Here is a 22212-nt window from a genome sequence, read left to right as displayed (position 1 = left end):
TCTTGCATCTGTGATTTATCTCATTGGAAAAATCAAATAAATCAGCACCTATTCAACTGAAGTACACAAGAAATAGATCATTAGCAGAAACAGCCTGGGCTCATAGTGCATTCTACACTATCTGATGAAAAATATCTGGACACTCCTTCGTAGTGGTGGATGTGGGTATATACATCCCAGCCATGGCTCATACAGGTATAAAAGGAATTCTACACATGTTCTTGCAATCTTTATCAATGAAGATTGCATGTGTTCTTGCAATCTTCATTGATAAATATTAACAGTAAAATGGGCCATACTGAAGAGCTCAGTGTCTTTCGGCATGGCATGATCATAGGTGCCACCTTTTCAAGAACTCAGTTTGGGAAATTTATAAACTGCTGCAGCTTCCTCAATCAACTGTTAACTGATGTTATTGTGAAGTGGAAATGCCTAGGATTGCACAACTGTGACTGGTAGGCCACTAAAATCACAGAGTGGGACTGTGGGTGGGGGGGGGGGGGGGTGGGGGGGGGGGGGGGTGGGGGGGGGGGGGGGTGGGGGGGGGGGGGGGTGGGGGGGGGGGGGGGTGGGGGGGGGGGGGGGTGGGGGGGGGGGGGGGTGGGGGGGGGGGGGGGTGGGGGGGGGGGGGGGTGGGGGGGGGGGGGGGTGGGGGGGGGGGGGGGTGGGGGGGGGGGGGGGTGGGGGGGGGGGGGGGTGGGGGGGGGGGGGGGTGGGGGGGGGGGGGGGTGGGGGGGGGGGGGGGTGGGGGGGGGGGGGGGTGGGGGGGGGGGGGGGTGGGGGGGGGGGGGGGTGGGGGGGGGGGGGGGTGGGGGGGGGGGGGGGTGGGGGGGGGGGGGGGTGGGGGGGGGGGGGGGTGGGGGGGGGGGGGGGTGGGGGGGGGGGGGGGTGGGGGGGGGGGGGGGTGGGGGGGGGGGGGGGTGGGGGGGGGGGGGGGTGGGGGGGGGGGGGGGTGGGGGGGGGGGGGGGTGGGGGGGGGGGGGGGTAAGATAGTGCCATTGCATAAGGGTGGTAGCAGACTGGAAGTGTCTAATTATAGGCCAGTTTGTGTGTCATCAGTAGTTGTTAAGACCTTGGAGAAATTAGTTAGGGACCGTATACAACATTGGGCAGATGAGGGCAATGTTATCTGTGAGAATCAGGGGGATATTCAGTTGTTTGCAGATGATGTGAAGCTGGGAAGAGTTATAAGTAATAGTGAAGATGTGGTTATCATGCAAGAGGATTTTAATAAGCTAGGCAGATGGGCAAATGAATGGAGGTATCGGTTTAATGCATCAAAATATAAGGTCTTGAGGTTTTTGGGACACATCGATGGGACGCTGCATACTCTATTGGAGGAGCAATACTGGAGGAAGTAGGGGAAACAAGAGATCTGGGATTGATGATTGACAGAAACCTGAAATTCAGGGGATATACTGCAAGGTGGTGAAGGTAACACAGAGGATTGTGTCAATAATGAGAAGGACGCTGACCTGCAGAGATAAAACAGTTATCATTCAGTTGTATAAGACCCTGATCAGACCACACTTAGACTACTGTTCTCAGATTTGGTCCCCAGGATTTGCAGCGGATAAATGAACTGTGGAAAGGGTACAATGGTGGATGACAAAGAGGGTTTCGGAACTGTAGAATGTTAGTTATGAGGATCGGGGATGTGGACTGCAGAGTTTGGTGGATAGAAGAAGGAGAGATGATATGATTGAGACTTTTAAACTGATGAGAGGTAGTTAAAGGGTTGACATTGGGAAGTTTTTTCACTTGGTTGAACAGCAGGAAGGAGTGATGACAAGGGGCCATCCCTGGAAGTTACGATAGGAAACTGTGAGCAACAGGGTGAGGAGTGGTTTCTTTGCATGGAGGGTGGTTGAACCGTGGAATGCATTGCCTGATAGATTGGTGAGAGAGAGAACAGTCAATGAGTTTAAGGAGTGGTATGATAGACTTTGTGTTTCCTAGGATGGACCTCCTACGATAAGTCTTGATAGACTTGTGTTTCCTAGGAAGGACCTCCCGCGATGAGTCTTTTGACTCCTGGAGGCCTAAATAATAATAATAATAAACAATTTGTTTAATGAAGCCTTGTGCTTTTACCCTGTTGAGTGCTACTATGTTACCTCTTTGAACATGATTCAAAAATTTGAATGTCTACCTACTTTCTACTTGAAATCATCAGTAATACAAATTGCTCCAAGCTGATTCATCTGAATTTGCAGTAGTAAAATTTAGAAATAGCATTCATCATTAGATTTTGGACACTAGTGTAGTAATAGTGATGATATTGTGGCTCTTCAACATATTTAAATAGGCTGGAAAGGTGGACAAGCAAATGGGGGATATCAGCTTAATGCAATTAAATGTAAGGTTTTAAAATTTGGGATCCACAGAAGTGATTCTTTATACTTACTTGCTGGGGTTATATTGGAAGAAGTGGAGGACACAAGGGACTGTAGGGTGATTGTGGATAGAGATTTGAAGATCTGAAAATACATTGCGAAGATTATGAAAACATCTCAGAAAACTGCTGTAATATTGAGGAGGACACTGACCACAAGATATAAAAGTGTGATGGTCCTATTGTATAAAGCTTTAATCAGACCACATCTGGATTTCTGTGCTTAAATCTGGTCACTAGGATTTGAAGGGGATGAACTAACCTTGGAGAGGGTGCAGAGACCAATAACAAAATGATATCAGGACTGAACAATGCTGATTATGAGGACAGATTTCCATCTGTCCTCATAATCAGCAATGCAGATTCAGGACTCATAATCAGGAATGCAGACTGCAGAGTTTGGTGAGTATAAGACAAAGGGGGGGGATATAATCAAGACATTTAAGCAATTGAAGGGTTACTGCTGTGTTAACACTGAGGAGATTTTCATATGGTAGAACGAGAGTAAGGACAAAGGGACCATACCTGGAAGTTGCAAAAGGGAGTGGTCAGTAAAAGGATAAGTTAGTTTTTTGCATCGAGAGTGGAATACATTGTCTGAGAGAGAGTGGTGAATATGTAGATGGTGGATGAGTTTAAGGAGTGGTATGTTAGATTTTGTACTGACTTTCCACAATGAGTCTTGTGACTCCATGGAGGTCAGGAAATAAAACTTAAAAACAAAAAACAAATTAACCTTGTGAATTATGCAGTGCATCCACTGTAACACTTTTATACCTGTATATTTCAGCATTTTTGAACTACTCCAGATAAATTTCTTTCTAAATTTTAGGTTTCTGATTGCTTTTTTTTTTTTTTACCTCAACAACTAATATGTAATCCTGATTACAATTCCTTACACTCAATCATGATTCATTTCTTGTTTTGAGCAATTTTCAAAGTAATTACTTTAGACTTCTAATATATCTGTTTTAATTTTTTGTCACGGGTATCCTCAATTTTTTCTTTTCTTTTTTTGTTAACAGCCTCCAAAAATTTTTTGCCTATATGACACCTGAGACTTAGCTTTCTTACATTTTTGTCTATATTCTCTCAAGAGACCTCATGATTAATTCATCAGAAACTTTCATACAGTTCCTTCTTTTACTGGATTGCCTGTTCAAGTTCTTGAGTTCATCATGAAATTCTGATATGTCTATTTCTGTAAACAACTTTACCATATTTTCCTAGCTGAATCAATCAGTGTTTTTCTTTATATTTTGCCAGAGTCTCAAATACATTTGTATATTTGAATCTGCTGTTCCCCTTTGAAAGTAGCTGCTCAACTTTGTTTTTTTTTTCAAAATTTTCATACATAGTTTACTTTTCAATATAATATAGAAAATTCAAATTCCCTGTATACGAGGTGGCATCAAAAAGTTTTGAGACTAGGTTTGTAACATGCCAACAGATGGCAGCACAAGGCTGCACGTACAGTCACAGGGAGCACCTACCTTCATAAGTCAGTGTGCCAAAAGACATCGTCCTGTGTACATCGGGAGCTGTGCAACTGATGCTATTCTGACCACCTGCGTTACCACATCTGCGATTTCATCATGGACAGCAAGTTAGAACAAAGAGAAAACATGAAATTCTGAATGAAACTGGGCAAATCTGCCACAGAGACGTTTGTTATGATTTGGAAAGTTTATGGCGATGCTGCAATGAGTCGTTCAAGGTGTTTTGAGTGGCACGTGTGCTTTAAGAGCGGAAGAACATAATTGGAAGACGATGAGAGATCAGGAAGACCTTCAACGAGCTCAACCCTCAAAAATGTCGAAACCATTTGACAACTTGTGCACGAGGATCATCGGAGAACACTCCACAATATTGCTGCCATTGTCGGTGTGTCATTGCCATGGATGACCCATCCTTCATGTCGAGGATCATTACTGGTGACGAAACTTGGGTGCACGGCTACGACTGTGAGACGAAATAACAGTCTTCGCAGTGGAAGAGCCCATCATCTCCACGACCGAAAAAGGCGAGGCAGGTCTGCAGCTCGACCAAGTGCATGCTCGTCATCTTTTTCGACATTCGCAGCATTGTGCATCGAGAATTCATCCTCAGACTGTCAACAGAGAGTTCTACTGCCAGGTTTTAAGGTGTCTGAGAGAGGACATTTGGCGAAAGCGACCGGATCTGTGGTGCGCGAAAAACTGGATGCTCCATGACGACAATGTACCCTGTCACTGAGCTCTCCTCACATGTGAGTTTCTCACCAGAAACAATATGATCTCACTTCCTCACCCACCCTACTCACCAGATGTGGCTCTTGCAGACTTTGCCCTCTTCCAGAAGATGAAGATCCAGCTCAAAGGTCACTGTTTTGACACCAATGCACAGATCCAGCAAGAATTGCAGGTGCTTGACATGCTTCGAAAAGAAGACTTCCAGCGTTCTTGCCACATTCCAGAAGTGACAAGAACGCTGTATTGATATGCAAGGGGACTATTTTGAAGGTGATAGTGTGTAAACATAGATAAATAAAGTAATTTCTCGTAAACAGAGCTAGTCTCGAAACTTTTTGATACCACCTCGTACTTTTATTTCCTAAATAAGTATGAATATATCACTGTCAGACATAACATATGCAATAAGACTTTTCTTATTTTTTCTCTGTTCTTTCCATGTGAACATATTTATGGACATATTTATGTTGGAATTTTGTAACTGTATTAGTCCATATGTTAAATCTAGCAGGATTAGAAATCTAGCAGGTACTCACCATTATTATTATTAGCTTTGTCCTTTTATCCAAATGTTGCAAAAATATTTCTATATACCTAGTATTTATTTCATACTCTGCTGTTTAGACTTCCAACAACAATCAACTTTTACTTTATGTCAGTTTTCCAAAGAGAATGATTTTAAAATTAATGAAGATTTATTATTATTACGATTGCTATTTTTGCAGGCATCTCCATGGAGTCAAAGATCCATGGCTTAAGGCCCATAGTAACCATTAATTGCATAATAATTATTAACCTTTCCTATAACCATTCGCAAAGTACTAACAACCACCTCTAGCAACCTATTAGCTATCTTCCAAGCCAAAAATCTACTCCTAACATACTTGCTGATTGCACTTTTACACAATATCCATGGGATAATTCCTTTCTCCCTTCCTGCTACATGTTGAAAAAAGCAATCCTCTAAAACTTTTTTAATAACTTATGTTTCTATCATATACCATTTTTCCACCTATCAATTAGCCTTTATTATCCACAAACTTTCTGTCCTCATAGGGAACATTCCAAAGATTTGTTGTAATATTAGTTACTCATTTATAGTTCCTCTCCATGGAATACAAACAACCAGTTCTGCACATAGTAGTCTAAATGTGACACCTTAAATTGTAAAGGGAAATAATAACCACTCTATTCCTGCTTGTCAGTGTGTTCTTCAACACCCAAGCAGTCTTATGTGCCATTGTGGCAACTTTTGCAATGTCCTCTAAAATTCAACTTCCAGCCCATAATCACTCACAAATTATTGGACTCACCAATTTCTCACAGTTCAGTTCCATCGGCGTAGTACATCACATGATCTTACACTTAGTCATGTTAAGCTGGCAGCTGTTATCATTTCTCCATACACCAGTCTATTAAAGTCTTCCTGCAGGGTATTTACCACTATCTTCATTGACTACTGCCCTTCCAAGCTTTGTATCATTGGTGAATAAGTGAATATTTCCCCTTAAATCATTTTGCTACGTCAATGATGCACAAATTAAACAGCAGTGGACCAAGTACTGATTCTTGGATTCAATTTTTTTTCGAATGGGTATGGATATGAAACTGGTGATTTTCCAAATAACCAGTTTCATATCCATCCCCCATTTGCTCCAATTTTTACCTCTGTCCTGGAGCCTTCTTCATGCAATGGAATTATTTTGCCATCTTTCCACTCCCTAAGTACTTCCCTGGAACTGAAGCTTTGATTAAAACAAAAGAAACATAAACAACTTCACTGTGTGACAATGGTGAAGAGATATTTAACAAACTATAATTAATTATAATAATTAATAACTGATGACAGATAATTGCATATCTCTTCACTGCATTCATAAGGATATTTTATGTATTTAACAGTGACCTCTTCACTGAAGAAGATTAAATGATCTAAGAATTCCATTGCATATTATCATAACCCAATGGCCAATATCTTATCTGATGCCATGGCTGTATTTGCATAAAGTTCCAATATCCTAAGCATCTCCAGTTCACCACTCTCTCTCTCTATACTTACAATACTGCAATATCTCCACCTAGACTGTACACCTGATCAACATTATTAGTTCATTGGATAATCCCACATCTAGTGATTTGTAACTAATATATACAGTCACTGTTTATATTTAGAAAACAAATCTTTTTCTCTCTCTCCTCATTTTTTTTTTTTTTAATTATGCTTATTATACATGCAAACATGCACATCTAGAGTTTATAAGATCACACGTCATTTTCTCCACCCCAGCAACTTATAGGACACAACCCATATAATATCGCAAATGTCAATTTTTAATAATTCAATTGCCAGCGATGAAAGTATTTCTATTCAACACCTGTTCACTCTAAATTATATTTGCCATTCTCATATGGCTCATTAATGTTGGTTCACATATTTATGCATTTTAGTAATTCAAATATACTAACCAAATATAGCATTGTTCTTAATTATTGTCTTGTAATGTATCCTGAAATGAACATATCCTCTTACCACTGTACACCGATTTGGTTACACTCAAAAGAACCTGTCACGATATGCGGCATACCTGCCAATATGTAAGCAAATATTTTCTCTCTCCTCATTAGAAGATCAAGGTTGATGAGAATTTTTATTTCTCCCTTGCATGAATGTGTTAATGAATACTCAAAGTAAACCACATTTTCAGGGATCTGGTAGTTTTAGAAGTCATAGAGTAGTGCAAGTATGATCTGAAAAAAAAATCAGAAAAGCCTATAAAATCAGTTTATTTTATAGGCTTTTCTGGAGAACACATTTACAACTTATTAACCTTTTGAAAAAGCAACAACCAGAAAAAAAAAGTAAGCAATATTAATAAATATCTTAATATATATGTATATTTCCTATAGAATGTATTTTAATTTTTTTTTGACTTTTTATATTAATTTTTATGTTGAGCCCATAAATGAAAATATATCTCTGTTGCATATGTATATATATATATATATATATATATATATATATATAGGTGTTTTGATGAAGTAACACTAGTTTTATTAGAATGTTCCCAGCAACATTTAGTTGTTAAAAATTTTATACATTTTCAGTTAAGAAAATTTTAGAAATTATCATAAACTTTCAATAATATTTATATACTTATATAATTTTAGAATTATCAGAATTTTTTTTAGATTTTAATGACAGCATACATATGCACATACATGTAATAACTGAAGCCCTCTGTGTAATGAGTTTGTTAATCCCAACTCATTTTCTAAAGAACCACTTCCAAGTAACATATCTTTGATATACAGAATTAACAGCCTGATTCCATCAGAATCAATCATAAGTGGTGCCACCCGTTCCAGTAACTGCTTGATGATGATGTAATAGTTGTTTGTTTGGACTGGAAGTCCCAAAGATTTCAGGATTTCTTTCTGAAAGAAAAAATAATAATAATAAAAAAAAAGAAAAAACATTAATAGTAAGGTAAGATAGTAAATAAATATATAATTTTTAAATTTCCATTAAAATATTTATTTATTGTCTCTGAAATAATTAATACAAAATATAAACAAAAAAAATGTAAAGGGAAGAAAGGCTCTACTTTTGAATTATCTTTATTAAAATAACACAGAGAATACTTATTAGAGCCACTGTGCAGTTATGTTACACATAGTTTCCATCATTTTATTCCCTTTTATATCTATTCAGATTTATGATTTTTTGTTCTCTAAGTTCAGTGGGAAGCCAACTAATTTTGAAAATGCTGCAAATGATTATAAATAAGTAATTAACAAATAACAAAGTTTTCATTCTATGCTTATTAAATAGACATTTTAGAATTAAGAATTTGTTACAATAAATTTATATTTATTAATTAATGAGAAATTTGTGTCTTTGTCATCTGCTAAGTTTCTAAAATAGGAGTATACTGTGATAGGGTTAATCTTAAAGAATCTTTTGTATGCAAAACTATAAGAATGGAATCATGTTTATCTTGTTTCTTTCAAATATGAAAGGCCAATCCACTCTTGATGGAAATTATACATTTTATCTTTTTTTGAGCATTGATCTTAAAATCAAAGGGAATTAAACTATAGTGGGTATTATCACTAATTAAAATCTCAAGTGCACATGAGACTAGCAGAAAGATACTGTTCCCCCCCACCTCCATTAAACTATTAGTTGGTAGGATTATTATTATTATTACATGAAACCTCCAGGGAGTCAAAGGACTCATCGTGAGAGGGCACTCGACTCCACTTTGTTAAACACATCTCCCCCCTCCCTCCACCACTACTTAATAACCCTACTACAACACTACTACCATCAACTCCATCAACCATCCATCAGCACTAACAACAGTATTTTTTGTCTGTAAATTGCATGTGCTCTGAAGGCCGGTTTGTCTGTATGAAGGAGATGAAAAACCGAAGTTTCTGGGAAAAAAAATTCTGCTACCTCTATATGAGATCAGTTAACTCATCTTCAATTGAAAAACCTCATATAAGGATTCTCCTCATGACAATGAAAATCAAACCCAGGTCATTTCCAATTGAAGGGTGCAATGTTCTGCTGTAATATATAATATAATATATAAAAAATTATATAAATATAATATAATATATAAATATAATTGTGAGTCACAGGAAACTGGGCTAAAATTCATCTTGTGATGAAGACAATGGTGCATAGTTGCAGCAGATAATGATGCTAGTTTAAAAATGCAGCAAAACATTAGCCATTTAATAAATATTGTTTTTATTGCTTACTGTTATGGTATTGTGTAAAATCATTAAAAAATAATGAATAACTTCCAAGACCTAAGATTGCTAACAAGCTGATGATCCTCCATGAGGATAATATAGTATGTAAAGCCAGATAATTGGGTAAGTGGAAACTAAAACTGGCATGTAAACTTAACAGGTTAGACTTCCTAAGAGAATGCAGGAGCAGAAATAGAAATATGATTCCTACATTCCTCCATGAGGATGATATAGTATGTAAAGCCAGACAATTGGGTAAGTGGAAACTAAAACTGGCATGTAAACTTAACAGGTTAGACTTCCTAAAAGAATGCGGGAGCAGAAATAGAAATATGATTCGTACCTTTCTAAAACTTGTGACAAAATTCCAATTAACGAAAGCACATTGCATTAACAAACAGGTATAGCGCTATTATGTGAGCAAAGTTGCTTATACTCATATATAGCTCATCAAAATAAATAAAATTATTCATTATTTAAATTAAGGGGATATTAAATCCCACATTATTTCAAAGCCGAATAAGAAACTCAAAGATCGGAATCAAAGAGTTTCATGCCGAATATAGTATAGTAAACTATAAAAGTTTTGGCGAATTGTAGCGTAAGCTAAAGCATGTAGCACTAGGGCAACTCATTGCAAAGATGGGTAAAGCTCTGATCACTATTCTTAGTATAACCCATAATGTAAAACACATCTCCTAGGAGATGTATGATGTTATACATTATGGTGGAAGGTCACCACCCAGACCGGTTTCAATCTTTATTGAGGTCTCATCAGTGAGTAGGTAGACCAGGTAATACTGTCGTTATAGCAAAAACAACGTATGCACTTTGCTATACGAGTTCTCAAAAAGGGTGCGCCCATAAATTACTTAAATAAAAGAGCCAATAGGCTTCACTTTGGCGATGTAACATTATTTAAATTAAGGAGATATTAAATCCCAAATTATTTCAAAGCAGAATAAGAAACTCAAAGATCGGAATCCAAGAGTTTCATGCCGAATATAGTATAGTAAACTATAAAAGTTTACTACCCACCTTTGCAACGAGTTGCCCTAGTGTTGAACTACATGCTTTAGATTACGATACAATTTGCCGAAACTTTTATAGTTTACTATACTATATTCGGAATGAAACTCTTTGATTCGATATTTTTTAAGTCCCGCAGGCTTGCCTGATATGGGCAGACACAAATTTATTTGTGTCTGCCCGTATCAGGCAAGTAGTTATAAGTACCGAATTTAATTTTATTGTACCCCTGAATAAGGTACTGTACAGAGGCTTTTGCAGTCTGTATAATTCTCAACAAATAGCGAACAGAAGACGAATATTCTTCTTCTTAAACCACAGAAATCTGGCCTCTCTCAACACGGAATTGAAAATCCAAACCATAGGATCCATTGGGAAAAGGCTAAACTTTTACATAGATCTTTATTTAAACATGAACGTTTATACAAAGAAAGTTCTGAAGCCCTACTACACAGACCAAACCTAAACCGCAACGACGTTCTTACTATTCCTAAAGTATGGGAAATTATCATACAAAACTGTGTTAAATAATTAACGTTCTTTTTGTACTACTTTAGCACGTTATGCACGTTTTCATGAGATTCTATTGTAATCATGCACCCTAACTGTATGTTATTCCTAATTTTTGTTTAAATACTGTACTGATGATGTCCTAAGATACTTAGGATGAAATATTTACAATTAAATAATTTTCACTGTGGTTTATACGTGTGTTTCTTCTAATTCTAAGTATAATAAATGTCGCACACATTTTTGGTGGAGAGGGCTTTTGCGATATGGTTGAAAACGAAATTAGTGAATTAGTTGATGGAGAAACAGATTTAAATGAGGAGGCACTGGTACAATTAATAGATGGCATTGAACCAATGCCGGGGGAAAAGTTCTGCTGAAGATTCTAATTGTGATGAATCTGTTAAAGAATTCAGTTTAAAGAAATTAGCAGGATTGAACTTAGCAAGAAAGGAAGTTAATTTACAGATAATGATCCCTCAATGGAGTGCTCAGGAAAATTCATGAGACAATTGGATATTTGTTCAGCACCATATTATGAACTTAATAAAAAACTGCAGCATAGTGGTAGGCAAAGTCTTATTACTGACTTCTTGATAACTAAACCAGTCGAAGTATGCAATGAGAATTTATGTACAATTTGTAATTTTTATAATTTTATACTAAGCATTTGTCTCATAGTTTATGTTTTCTTAACTTATATGAATTACCTGAATTAAACACAAATATTGTTTTTGTTGGATATGTCATTGTTGTTTATATAATTTAAAAAAACTGATTTCTGAATCTAATCCTACTTTTTCTATGTGATCTAAGTCTCGCATAACACGATTTATATAACGCGGCATTTCTATGGGAACCTAACATCCGCGTTATACGAGGGTTACCTGTACTTGGTTTAATCCGTTATCCAAGTGTAAGCAAACAAAGTTTGCACCTGAAGTATTTTCAGGACTGGGGCAACTCATGGTAGAGGTGGTATGACTTCACATCACTTGTCTTAGTATCCCATAATGCAAAGCATATCTCCTTGTGGACATGTATAATGCTATGCATTATGGGAAGGGTCACTACCCACACCAGTTTCGACCTTTATTGAGGTCTTATCAGTGGGAGCCAGACCCACAGTTGAAGTAATGCAGAAATCATATTTCCATAAATAAGTTGCCAAAAGGTGCGAAACCCCACTCACAATTACATCCTCCGATGATATGATTAGATCTAAAACTCTTGATCCTCGCATGCCATCCTTTATATGCTGCCTGAGGTTGGCTATCTCTCAGGAACTTAAGAAATTCATTTTCTTTATTCCCAAATGCTATTTCTTCATTCCAATCTATACCACCATAATTAAAATCATCCATAATAATCAACCGTCCTTTGTTCACTAAACCAAGTTTAGTGAAGTTCGGAGCAACATTCCCTGGCATATAACAACACTCAACTAAATATCTCTTCCTGTCAATCTCCACTTTACACCATATTGTCTCAAAACCATTGCTACTATTTCCTTTTTCATGTCTACCTTATGTGAACATAATTCCTCTTCCATCATCAGCAGAATTTCTCCTCCCCTTCTTGTCCTTTCTTTCCATGAAAAACACCATATCCTTCCATTTTCATTAGGATATCTTCTTCATTCAACCATGTTTCACTTATTCCAAAAATTTTGGGAAGAATATCTCGATCAGTGAAACAATTTCCTCTCTCTTATTTCTGATACTTATGGCATTTGTAAATAAACAGAGCAGTTTACTTTTAGATCTATAAAAAGTCCTCCCCAAACCACTTGTTGGTTGTGATTCCCTATCACACATGCCCTTGCCCAATCACCTTTTATCACCGCTTATCACATATATCCATTGTCTTAACTATCCCACTCACATCCTGATCTATTCAATTTCTATGCTGATCATCCGCATACATACATTCATTCACTACTACTTCCAATATCCAGCTCCCCCCCATTTTCCTGTTTCTCTCTTCATTTCTCACACTACTCTTTCCAGTGCCAAGAGGTCAAGGGTCATGCACCTTAAGTATTTTCCTTCACCTCTTACTTCTGATCTCTTGCTTGCATCACATAATGCACTTCCATCTAGCAACAATATCTCCAGTCCACTCACTTCAAAGCCATTCAAATGCAATCTGTCACATCTGTATAATTCCATTCTTACCTCAAATACATACCATACATCTACAAACTGCACTTCCTTCTTTTTATAGGAAGTTGAAAAGATTGAAACTGAATTTATTGAGCAGTGTATTACAATAAGCAGCATGTGAGAGAAAGAACTTGAGGTTAAAAAGTACTAGATCTGATTATAGCGTCAGAGGGGGTTTCTGTAAAAGATGTGACTGTTCTACCTCTTGTTTGTGACAGTAATTATGTTGTACTAACAAGGGAATAGGCTACGTGTATGGATATTCTATTTAGAAAAGGTTACATGCTGAACTGTAAAGCAGGAAATTATGAACAACTGAAGAGAATACTAGATTCAACCCCATGTCATCAGTTGCTATATGGTAAGAATACTGGCAGTGTATGTAATGTATTTGAAAAATACATCAATGATGCAATACTGAAATATTGCCCTAGAGTTCTAAGAGTAAATAGAGTGTGAGTGAAATGGATGTGCAGTTTTAATAATCAAGAGATTCTTAAGAAAAAAGATGATGTGGAAGGGATACCATGTGCACAGCAATGATGTCAGTTATGAAAATTATTAGGTGCAGGTCAGAAGAATTGGAACTACTGTATGGAAAGTAAATATGAGTATGAAAAGAAATTGGTCCTATAAGCTAAAGCCAACCCAAAAGAATTCTATCATTATTATTATTATGTGAAACCTCCAGGGGGTCCAAAGACTCATCGAGGGAGGGGTAACTCTATAACTCTGTCTCCACCACTCAATTCACCAACTACAACAAACCACAACTACACCAACACCATCTACTGTCAACCACCATCACTAGTATTTTCACAGACAATCATAAACATCCATGCCCATGGTGGGATTCAAACCTGTAGCCTTTTGGCTGGAGAGTGGATACACTAACCACTCGGCCAACCAGGCTGGCCTTTTACTTCCATCATAATGATGGAAGTAAAAGGAAGAAAGACTATGAAAGGATAACTCTACTGAATGTAGGTGGTATGTATGTATGTAACAAATGAAGAAGAGATTATTCAATTAAGTGGTACCTATTTTGCTAAAAGCTAGCTAGCTAGTGTAAGCAAGATATGCTACAGTGCAACCTCTACACAGATGCTAAACGAGTATTCAGCTGAACTTGCTGTATAATTTGAGTCTTAGCTCAGGGAAGATTCCACAGGAGTGGAAGAATGTCATAATCCCATTGCACAAGAATTGCAAAGGCTGATATATCTAACTACTGACCTATCAGTATCTATAGGGTGGTTGTAGTGAAGGTTCAGGAAAGTTAGCAAGAGGTAACATACAGAAATAGGTTGACAGAGAATCTATACTTTGCAACGAATATTGGGTTTACTAAGGAAAAGTTATGTTTGAGTAACGTGCATATTTTATAATAATGTGACTGTTGAGTTAGATGAAGGGAATGGATACATCATAATACTTTGAAATTTGCTAAAGCTTCTGACAGGATTCAGCATGGAAGGATATTGCATCAGTTGAATATGGGATTGGATTATTAATTACTAATTTGGATACAAGGATGGCAGACTGATAGATATCAAAAAGTGATGTATGGGAGGATGTAAGTCATTAAGATTTAAGGACACCAGTGGTGAAACTCAGGTATCAGTGCTTGGTCCACTGTTATTCAATCTTTACATTAATGATATTGCAAAACATTTAGCAGGAGATGTTTGCTGTTGATGCAAAGATAGGCAGGGTAATCAGAAATGCAAATGACATGCAATACTTGCATGCAGACTCAATGCTTTTGAATAGGCTGGAATTATAAGCATGAGAAAATAATTGTCAGTTCGATGTTAGTAAATGAAAAGTTATGCACTTTGGTGTGTTAAGATATTATTATTATTGGGGATTTCCACGAATCATAACACTCATCGTGGACAACACAAAGTCTATCATACATACATTCCTTAAACTCTTTCGCTATGTAGGCTCTTACTACCCCATCAGGCAATGAATTCCAAGGTCCAACCACCCTCCAGCACAAAAAAGCCATTCCTCAATCTCTGGTTCACTACTTGCATTCCTAACATCCAGGGATGGGCCACTTGACCATTCTCCATCATTTTGATCTACAATATGAAAGAACTCCCCAGTGTCAAACCTGTAACTACAGCTGAACAGTTTAAATGTCTCAATCATATTACCTCTCCTTTTTCTATTGATCAAACTCTGCAGTCTGCATGCCTTCAGTCTATCTGCATAACTAACATTGTATACATTCCTGATATCATTTTTGTTATCTGCCTTTGCACCCTCTCCAAGGTTAATTAATCTCTTTCAAAGCCTTGTGGCCAAATCTTAGAACAATAATCCATGTGTGGTCTGATCTGGGCTTTATACAATGGAACCAGAACTCTTCTATCTTTGTTTGTCAGCATCTTTCTCGGTATTGCAGCAATCCTCTGGATACCTTCATCACCTTTGCTGTATGTACTGCTAAACTTCAAGTTTCTATCAATTTTCAATGTATGGTCCCTAGCCTCGTCCACTTCCTCTAATACAATTTCTTCCAATTGAGCATGCAGCTTCCCATCAATGGATCCCAAACTTCAAGACCTTACATTTAGTTGCATTAAACTGACCTCTATCCATCTGCCCATCTGCCAAGCTTATTCAAATCCTGCTAAAGGGCTACCACATTGGTAGCCCTTGCTCACCTCCAATCTAATTCACTAACCTGATATCCAAACCCATATGCTATAACTTAATTATCAGCTTATATGTGGCACCCTGTCAAATGCCTTTGCACAATAAAAAAATAAAATAAATAAATAATGGCAGTATATGCCTTTCCCTCATAAACCCTTGTTACTTTATTATAAAAGGTGATTATATTATGAAACAAGAGCACCCCCTTAAACAGCACTCAGAAAGAATGAAAACAGAATTTAATATTTCCTATATTTCATCCCAGTCACTGAGACATCTTGTTCTCTTGGGGATTACAAAATAACTAATGTAACATATACACAAATACCACACAATACTAAGACAACCTAGATCTAGGTGGAGCGCCCTCTATGGGTGGTTGTAGGTGGCCTGGAATATAAGGTGGGATCTCTGATGATTAATGTTTCCCAAATCTTAGGAAGGTAAATGCAACTGTACAGTTTGTAATCCATGATGTCTCAGTGACTGAGACGAAATATAGGATGTATTAAATTCTGTTTTAATCCTTTCTGAGTGCTGTATACAATCTATTAAGCTTCCTTCATGATGTCCTCACAGCACTTAAGCCTCAACACATGGAAGTCTCTTGGCCCTAATGGCATTCCTCCAATTGTCCTGAAGGTTTGTGCACCAGAACTGACTCCTGTCCTATGTCACCTATATATACTATACTGTCTTACTCCACTGGTATCTATCCCACAGACTGGAAATTGGTCTATATTCAACCCATTCCCAAGAAGAGTGACAAGTCACTGCCGTCCAACTACCGCCCCCCATCTTGCTCACCTCAGTCTGTCCAAAATAATGGAAAAAATCATCAATTCCCAACTCCTACACTATCTTGAAGCTACCCGTCTTAATAAACGACTGCTAGTATGGATTCCATCACTGCTGATCAACAGGAGATCTACTCACATATGTCACCCATCTCTGGACAAATGCCACAGAGAAGTTTGGCGAATCGCAAGCAGTTGCACTCCAAGGCATTTGATTGGATCTGGCACAAGGGCTTACTGAACAAGCTGCCATTGTTTGGTCTATCTAAAGACTTCTGTAGTTGGATTTCCGGCTTTCTGTCTGGATGCGCACTATGTGTGTAGTGGTGGATGGTTCCTTATCCTCTCACCATTCAACTAATGCTGGGATTCCACAAGGTTCTGTCCTCTCACCAACCCTCTTCCTACTATATAACAATGACCTACTTCAGCTTACCTCCAACCCAATACACAGTTTTGAAGACAACAGCACATTACATCCTTCCTTTCTTTTGATAAACCTTACTCCACACAACTGGAATTAGAGGAAACGCTTTAATCCGGATTGCTGATTTCATTAGAGGAAGAAAGATCAAAGTCAGAATCAATGCAGCAATATCAAATGAGCAGAGAATCTGAACTGGTGTTCCCCAGGGCTCAGTACTCAGTCCCTATTCCTTCTATATGTCAATAACATTCATCCTTGTCTTACAGAAGACACAAAAGTAACTTGCTATGCAAATGATATAGCCATCTGGCACACTAGTGCTAAAATCAAAGAAGATTCTAAACAAATCCATGAGAGGATTAGAAAAATGGTCAGATGAACTTAAACTCAAAATCAACCCAGACAAAACAAAACTAAGCACCTTTAGTACAGACAGGAAAAATAGACATTCCTACAATCACAAAGTCATGATCAACAACAAGCTAATTGAAAAAGTCACAAATCCAAAATACCTTGGTATTACGCTTGATCAGGAATTACGTTTTGCATAACACATCTCTAACACTTCCAACAGAATTCTAAAAAAAATTAAATATACTGAAAAGGCTTTGTGGAACAAACTGAGACGCAAAGCCAAAACTCCTCAAAACTACTTACACTACACTAATAAGGCCAATAATGGAATATGCAGCACCTATCTGGTCACCTTCGGCCTCATGAGTAAAGAAAAAATTAGACAAAATACAAGCAAAAGCATCCAAGATTATCATTGTTGCAGTCTCATTCACTAACAACATCAGAGCCCAACAGGAATGTGGGCTTGACCTGCTGGAGGGCAGACGAAAATTTGCCATCATAAAATTCATAAATAATATCAGAAGCTACCAAAGCGATCATATCTTCCTAAAAACTTATGAACATTAGAATCAAAAATGCAGACTTCACAGATCATCAACTTTACAATATGATGACACTATCAGGAAAGAAATAGGTCTTGATCAGCTAAATGTCCACATAAACAAAGAACCTCTATTTTCCAGTCCTTTACCTTCAAATACCTCCATAAATCTAAACCTTACCAAACTCTGTACAAAAAAAGAACCAAAAGAAATGCTCAAAGAAAAAGGCCTAAATACAATCAACCTTCTTTCATCCTCCAAACAGATTATTTGTTACCGATGGATCGTCAGACACCAATCTGATTAATGGAAGCACTGGTGTTCTCCTTCTACTCCCGAAAGGCGAAAAACTTTCAATAAAAGTTGGATCTGGGAGAATCGCTTCCAATTTTACCAGTGAACTCTACACAATAAATAAAGCACTTGAAGCCTACTTAAAACTATCATCATCTCAACAATCTGAAGGAATTATAATTCACAGTGACTCAAGATCAGCTATGGAGGCAATCAAAAATGGCAATACCAAGCTCACACAAGACATCCATAAACTCTTAAATCAACTAAAGTGTTTAGGAAAAAGTTGCATTTTACAATGGACTCCTGCTCATGTAGGCATTGATTACAATGAAACAGCTGATAAATTAGCAAAAGAGGCCAGATAACTCGACCAAGAAACTCACATGATAACTCTTACTGATGCCAATGCACTAGCGCTAAACTAACTCCACTGAAATCAGTAATACAACATCGAATTCCCAAAATCAGTGTTGACAGAAAGACCTCCAGCATGATAGCAAGACTATGAACAGGACATTATAGAGAAATGAAGATCAATACAGATGATACGAGAACATATAGAAACTGCAACAACTGTCTCAATACTGAACTGACACCAACTCACATCTTTACCTGTCCAGCAATTATAGCAGCCTTGCAAGAAATAGATCCTAATCCTGAACAACAGCTCTATACAAACAAAATCATCGACATAGCCAAAGCAGTACAAGGAGCACATGGAAACATCTAAGACTCTTCAAAGGACAAGACATCAACAACAACTCCACACAACTCACCTCAGCCACCACTGCCCTCAATTCTGATCTCCAAGCCATCCTTCAATGGGGGCTCAGATAACCTAGTCAATTTCAATGCTAATAAAACCAAGTACTGTCATATTTCTCATAAAAAAGAACCATTTCTTCCAGTATTATTTTTGATAACACCCAGATTTCCAGACAATTTGAGATTTCTCTTCTTGGAGTTACTCTGACATCAAGCATCGCCTGGTATAAACACATAACAACCATTGCATTCTCAGCTTCTAAAAAACTAGGATTTCTCTTTCACTCAAGACGTTACTTCACCCCTGAACAGTTGTTAACCTTATACAAATCATAAATCTGCCATCATTGAATATTGCTCTCTCACATATGGGGGTGGGGCCCATGAAAGCTCTCTCAAAATGCTTGACTCAATACAGAAGAGAGCAATCAGACTTATTAATGACCCATCTCTTACCAATTCACTCCTCCAACTTTCGCACAGATGATTGGTCTCCGCACTATGTTCTACAAATATTTCCATGGAAAATGTTTTTCTGAAATAGCATCAATAATTCTCCCACTTAGTACTAAGCTCATTGGAACATGTGCAGCTGCTGCTCAACATCCCTTTACAGTGCACCTTGACTCCTACAGAACGAGTTTCTTCTTATCCTCCTTCATCCCTGCAACTACTGTACTATGGAAGAGTCTTCTCCCCCTGTTGTGTTCCCTAAGGAATATAATATACAGTTATTCAAATCAAATGTGGATAAGTACCTTCTTTCTCAACCCACTACTCATAGATGGTACTAATGTACTATAGGTTGATCAACCAACCTCTCGTGTATGGGCTCAACATAAAAAAAAAAAAAGGTGAATGCCTACTATAAGTAGTGAAGTATCTTCATGACTGGGCTATTGTATACAGAGGCTAATAACTTCACATCAACTGCCTTAATATCCCATAATACAAAGCACATATCCTTAAGGACATATATAATGCTATGCATTGTGAAAATGGCCACTACCCAGAACGCTTTTGATCTTTATTGAGAATACATAGGGAACTGTTGATAACAATCATAATATGAGAAGTCATTTCAAAAGTACTGCATGGCAGATGAGATGGTGTAATAGTTTCCACATTCATGTCAGTTGTAAACTAGATTCTAAAAACATTATGTGCTCATTTTTTGTTTCTGGTATTGTGTCCTCATTCTTCAAAATAAAAGATCAGAATGGAGAAAGAATCTGATATCACTCAGTGACCAGCACATTTTTTACATGGAGTATATGATTTTATGTAAAAAAGTATTGATGGTTAGTGTTGCTTCAAATCCCCATCCACTTCCCATACTCTACTGATATGAGTTTTCCTGACTTCAAAGTCGACAAAATCACTTTATGAAAGTATAAACAATCACACTATCATCCAGTCCAAAACACTACCTCACAAAGCAATTTGTTCTATTACTATTATTATTACATGATACCTCTAAGGACTCAGCATGGGAGGGTACACTACTCCACTATACAGAACTCAACATCTTCCCTACTTAATCCTTTATCTACATACAGTGACATCTACCACATACCACTACCAATAGTATTTGTTGTCTGTACATTATACATGTCTGTTGACTGATTTTCCTGTATGCAGGATGAAAAGTTCAAGTTTCTGAGAGAAAAAAACACTGCTACCTCCATGTAAGATCAGCTAACTCACCTTCTGAAAAAAGCCCATATAAAGATTCCTCACATCACAATGAGAATCAAATTCAGGTTGTTTACAGTCAAAGAGTGCAATGTCTTCCAATTAGGCTATGGAAGCTAAAGATAGCTCTTGCTACAGAAGAACTCAACTATCTCTGCCACAATTTCTTAGGCAATGGCTACAACTCCTATAAAATAGATGAAATATTACACCCCTCTCCTAACACACACACACACACACACACACACAAGACCAAACACTAATATTGTGGCATATCTGTTGGCTTTCTTTAAATAAAAAAAAAAGTGTTGAACCATTTGAAAGATGGGTAATGGTAGGATGAGCAGACAATTATTTGATTCTTTTTCTGATGTGAAGCAGATTTTAAATATCTTACCCATGGGACTAAATGGCAGGCACATCAATCACACACTTAAACATAATATAGATTTTACTTAAGTAAATTTTTTAGTAGGATAATTTCACCTCAGTATGACTTTCAGATTAAGCAACTAGAACATAAACTGGTAGATTCAACAATGAAAACACATGAGTTGCACATACATAATGTAGAGTGACATGGTCTAATTACATTAAGGTTCTAATAAAATAGCTTGAACAAGGGATTTAAAAATAAAAAAAAATTAAACGAAATAATTAATTCTGGAACTTGTAAAAAACTACTACTACTTCCCATAAAAGAGATAATTTAAGTCCATCGCTTCTATTTAGATTTGGACTATGTAGCAAGGTTTCACAACTTTCTTTAGATAAATGTTCTAAGAGATTATTAATTTTATGCAGAACCTTAATTTTCTTGGAAAGGATTTGATATCTGGTGGTGATAGCATGTTTTGTGAGTTCAGATTGTTCTGGCCTATGAAACTTAAAGTAGTCTAAGTCATGACATATGGCTGCCGATCTACCGGTTTGGCAATAATATGCGAGTGAAGCAGGGGTAGTGAGTGCATCTAGTGTGAATGAATTTAAGGGAAGGTATGACAGCTGGTTTAAGTGATTTATAGCCTCCCTTGATGAGTCGTTAACTCCCTGGAGATCTGAGATGATGATGATGATAATATGATGTCCATACAAACCTTCTCAGATGATTCCAATCTCATTACTGGCAGACTGTCTTAGGACCACAGTTATGTCTCACCTCTTAGACAAGCAATGTGCATTATTTTTCTACTGATTAAACAAACAGTAGAATTTGATGAAAAACCTTTTGAAAAACCAGTCAGCTCTGCTGTTTTCAAAATCGTGGCTCCAGCCAGATGGACACCCACAATAAGCCCTTTATCATCATAATCAAATTCCTGATCTGTACCCTCGGAGGATATAGAGGATAATTATGATAGTACTACATGAAAAAGTTACACAATTACTAACTTCCAATTGACAATTTTTCTCCAATAAATCTGTTATCTGTTAAAACTCCAACATTATCAGATCTTATATTTCAGTCTTTTAAAACAGTTTTTATTGTCATCCTCTAGGTCTTTTTCCTGCCAACCTCACAAAGTACTGTTTTGCTAATCTTTTCTCTCCTATTCTGTTAAGTG

The 22212-nt window shown here is 37.4% G+C and overlaps 1 protein-coding gene across 1 annotated transcript in view; it reads right to left on the bottom strand.

The window, feature by feature from the left end:
* Positions 1-22212, bottom strand: part of LOC150105771 (sister chromatid cohesion protein PDS5 homolog B-like) — a 699562-nt gene that overhangs the window by 287057 nt on the left and 390293 nt on the right. The window contains exon 17 of the mRNA XM_090394553.1: positions 7846-8061. Coding sequence (XP_090250679.1) covers positions 7846-8061 — 216 coding nt within the window. The remainder of the gene's footprint in view (positions 1-7845; positions 8062-22212) is intronic.

The sequence above is a fragment of the Typopeltis vanoorti genome, chromosome 6, assembly GCF_054136105.1.
Source record: "Typopeltis vanoorti isolate ZY-2024b chromosome 6, IOZ_Tvanoo_1.0, whole genome shotgun sequence".
In the NCBI taxonomy this organism is placed as follows: domain Eukaryota; kingdom Metazoa; phylum Arthropoda; class Arachnida; order Uropygi; family Thelyphonidae; genus Typopeltis; species Typopeltis vanoorti.
Note: the sequence above shows the minus strand (reverse complement) of the source record. Positions and strands in the feature narration are given on the sequence as shown.